The following is a 3106-nucleotide window of genomic DNA, read 5'->3' as shown; positions in this document are numbered from 1 at the left end:
TTGTGCTGGTTTCTTTACTTTCTGTGCATGCCTCAGGGCAGTCCTTGGAGATCTCGTTTGTGGAATGATGGCTTTGCTTAGCCTTTCATCCCAGGGGGCAGGAGCATTTTAATATACTTCCAGTTCACTTGTTAAGGGAACTTAACAAATTTTAAAAAATATATATATATTTTTTTATTGATTTCAGAGAGGAAGGAAAAGGAAGAGAGACATAGGAACATCAATGATGAGAGAGAATCATTGATTGACTGCCTCCTGCACGCACACTACTGGGGACCGAGCCCGCAACCCGGGCATGTGCCCTGACTGGGAATCGAACCCGGGACCTTTCAGTCCACAGGCTGGGGCTCTATCCACTGAGCCAAACCGTTAGGGCTGAAAAAAATTTTTTTTAAAAAAAAATCTTCGTTAAACCTGGTTCTATCCTTCCAATTTCTTCCAAAACTCTCCCCAAAGCTCGACTCTAGTATTATTTACTATTTACAAAAATAAGAACTATTTTGTTTCTTAACACAGAGAAAGGAGAATGTTAACATTCCGATATCTAATACACAGAAAGTCCGTACAATGTGTCCAACATGAATATACATTTTTTCCCTCTGGGAACTGACATGTTTGAAACCTCAAAGGTTTTGGTTAAGTTTTGAAATTCCTAAGTGATGAATTCTGAAAAAAACCACATCTCGACCAATTTATTCCAGGGTGACATTTGCCAGGAGAGGAGAGACATGATGTTCATGTGTTATAAGCAGGATGGTCTCATGCAGACATCTCAAGCTCACCTTTCTCAAGTTTCAAACTTTGTCTGTTTCTTGCTTATTTGAATTTTTTTTTTCAGTTTAGAAAATATAGGTATACATTTAATTAGATATAAGGATTATTTCTTTATCCTTGTCTTCTCTGATCTTAATAGAGAAAATGCCGTTTCTGATTTTTAGAAAAGCTACTTTTGTCACTTCTGAGACGAGTCTAGAGGAATTGGTCCCCATACCTGCCAGAGCTGGAGTTCAGTGTTGAATGGCTCTGCTATTGTGACAATCCGGCCAAGGGTTCTGTCATTGAGTGTGAATCTGAAGAGAAATTTAGGGGAGTAAAAGGGAATATCAGTACACAGAACTTCACATTTTTCCTCTGAATGCAAACATTTGCTTTTTATTTTATGGGGTTTTGTAAAAGTAATTTTCAAAGTGAGAAAAACATTTAATTTAAAATAACTCTATTCAGGAGAAATTCTTTGTAAACTCCGCACTTTTTTGTGTAGGTAGATTCACATCAACTCTCTCAGAAGTGGTAGACTGCTTGCTGTGTTACCCAAACCAGTTCTCCTTTCCTCTCTGCACATGAGAACCCAGCTAGAGACGACATTTCTTGGCTTCCCTCATAGCCAGGTGTAAACAGGTGAACCAATTGTTATCAATGGGACACAAGCAGAAGGGATATGTTCAACTTTCATCTCCTTGCTAAGTGAAAGAATTTGCTTGCCTTAGAGCTCTTGGGTTTTTTTTCCTCTAAATTTCAACCACACCATTAAGATAAGGCCCTAGGATTCAAGGAGCAAAACCACGTAACAACTTGGAATGCTCACTTCAGGAGACTAACCTGAATGAGAAATAATTACTTGTATCATTCCAGCTGCTAATCTCTATGTTCTGTTATAGCGGGAAAACTCTACCACCTTTACGTTAACTAATACTCTATGCCTCTTCCTGCAGTTACAGAGATTTGAAAATAGGCTATGTTTATTTCTTGCTTTAGAAAAGCTTTGTGATACAAGTCAGCATCTCATCACGATTAATCACAGTATAAGAGGGAAAACAGCCACAAAAATGCATATAAAATGTGAACCACTGAAATGTTGGGAAAGGATAAAATAAAACACATTAATAGATAAAGCAGTCAACTATCAGTAGGAGAAATTTTACATTAAAAATGATTACATAGCAAAAGCAGAAACTAAAAAGATGAAAATTGATCACATTTGTTGCATACACATTTTTCAGCTTTATCCTAAAAATGCCATGAAACTAAAAGTCGAAATTTATTACTTTGTTGTAAAAAGAGCAAATATTTTCCTAAAAATTAAACCCTTTCCCTTGATCTGGCGTCTCTCTCAATTTCCTTTCTCTCATCTCTTCATTTATAGTCAAGATATTTCTCTACAGTCCTTGTCTCCATCTCCTCACCACTCATTCATTTGCTTTAATTTAGATTATTCCACCATCTTTCCACTGGAAAACTCTTTTTAGAGTTATTATTAGATTTTATGCAAATAAATCTAATGAGCATTTTTTTTTAGTCTTCAGTTTACTCAAACATTAAGTAGAATTTGACAAGGAATTATAATGTCCTTGTAACAATTTTCACTTTAACATCTCAAAAGAGAATCAAAAACATTACATATATGCCCTGGGCAGGCAGCTTAGTTGGTTGGAGTATTGTGCAGTACATCAAAAGGTTGTGGTTTCCGGTCAGGGCTCATACCCAGGTTTTGGGCTCAATTCCCAGTTGCGGCCCAAGAGGCAACCCATCAATGTTTCTCACACTGATGTTTCTTTCTCTATCCTTCCCGCTCTCTCACAAATCAATAAAAACATATCCTTGGGTAAAAGTTTTTTGTTTTTTTAAGTATCCTATATAATAAAGAGGTAATATGCAAATTGACCATCACACCATCGCACAAGATGGCTGCCCCCATGTCATCACAAGATGGCAGCCACAAGATGGCCAGCAGGGGAGGGCAGTTGTGGGTGATCAGGCCACCAGGGGAGGGCAGTTAGTGGTGACTGGGCCAGCAGGGAAGGGCAGTTGGGGGTGACCAGGTCAGCAGGGGAGCAGTTAGGCATCCATCATGCTGGCAGGGGAGGGGTTAAGGAGTGATCAGGCTGGTAGGCAAAGCAGTTAGGGGCAATCAGGCAGGCAAGCAGGCGAGCAGTTGGGAGCCAGGATTCCCGGATTGTGAGAGGGATGTCTGACTGCCGGGATCAGGCCTAAACCGGCAGTCAGACATCTCCCAAGGGGTCCCAGTTTGGAGAGGGTGCAGGCTGGGCTGAGGGACACTCCCCCCGCCCCCAACAGTGCATGACTTTTGTGAACCGGGCCACTAGTT

General features: G+C 40.0%; 1 protein-coding gene across 1 annotated transcript in view; it reads right to left on the bottom strand.

Moving 5' to 3' along the window:
• Positions 1-3106, bottom strand: part of ENPEP (glutamyl aminopeptidase) — a 112144-nt gene that overhangs the window by 1020 nt on the left and 108018 nt on the right. The window contains 1 exon segment of the mRNA XM_006755234.2: positions 992-1070. Coding sequence (XP_006755297.1) covers positions 992-1070 — 79 coding nt within the window.

The sequence above is a fragment of the Myotis davidii genome, unplaced genomic scaffold, assembly GCF_000327345.1.
Source record: "Myotis davidii unplaced genomic scaffold, ASM32734v1 scaffold973, whole genome shotgun sequence".
Classification (NCBI taxonomy): domain Eukaryota; kingdom Metazoa; phylum Chordata; class Mammalia; order Chiroptera; family Vespertilionidae; genus Myotis; species Myotis davidii.
The sequence above is the reverse complement of the archived record's forward strand: the minus strand, read 5'-3'. Positions and strand labels throughout refer to the sequence as shown.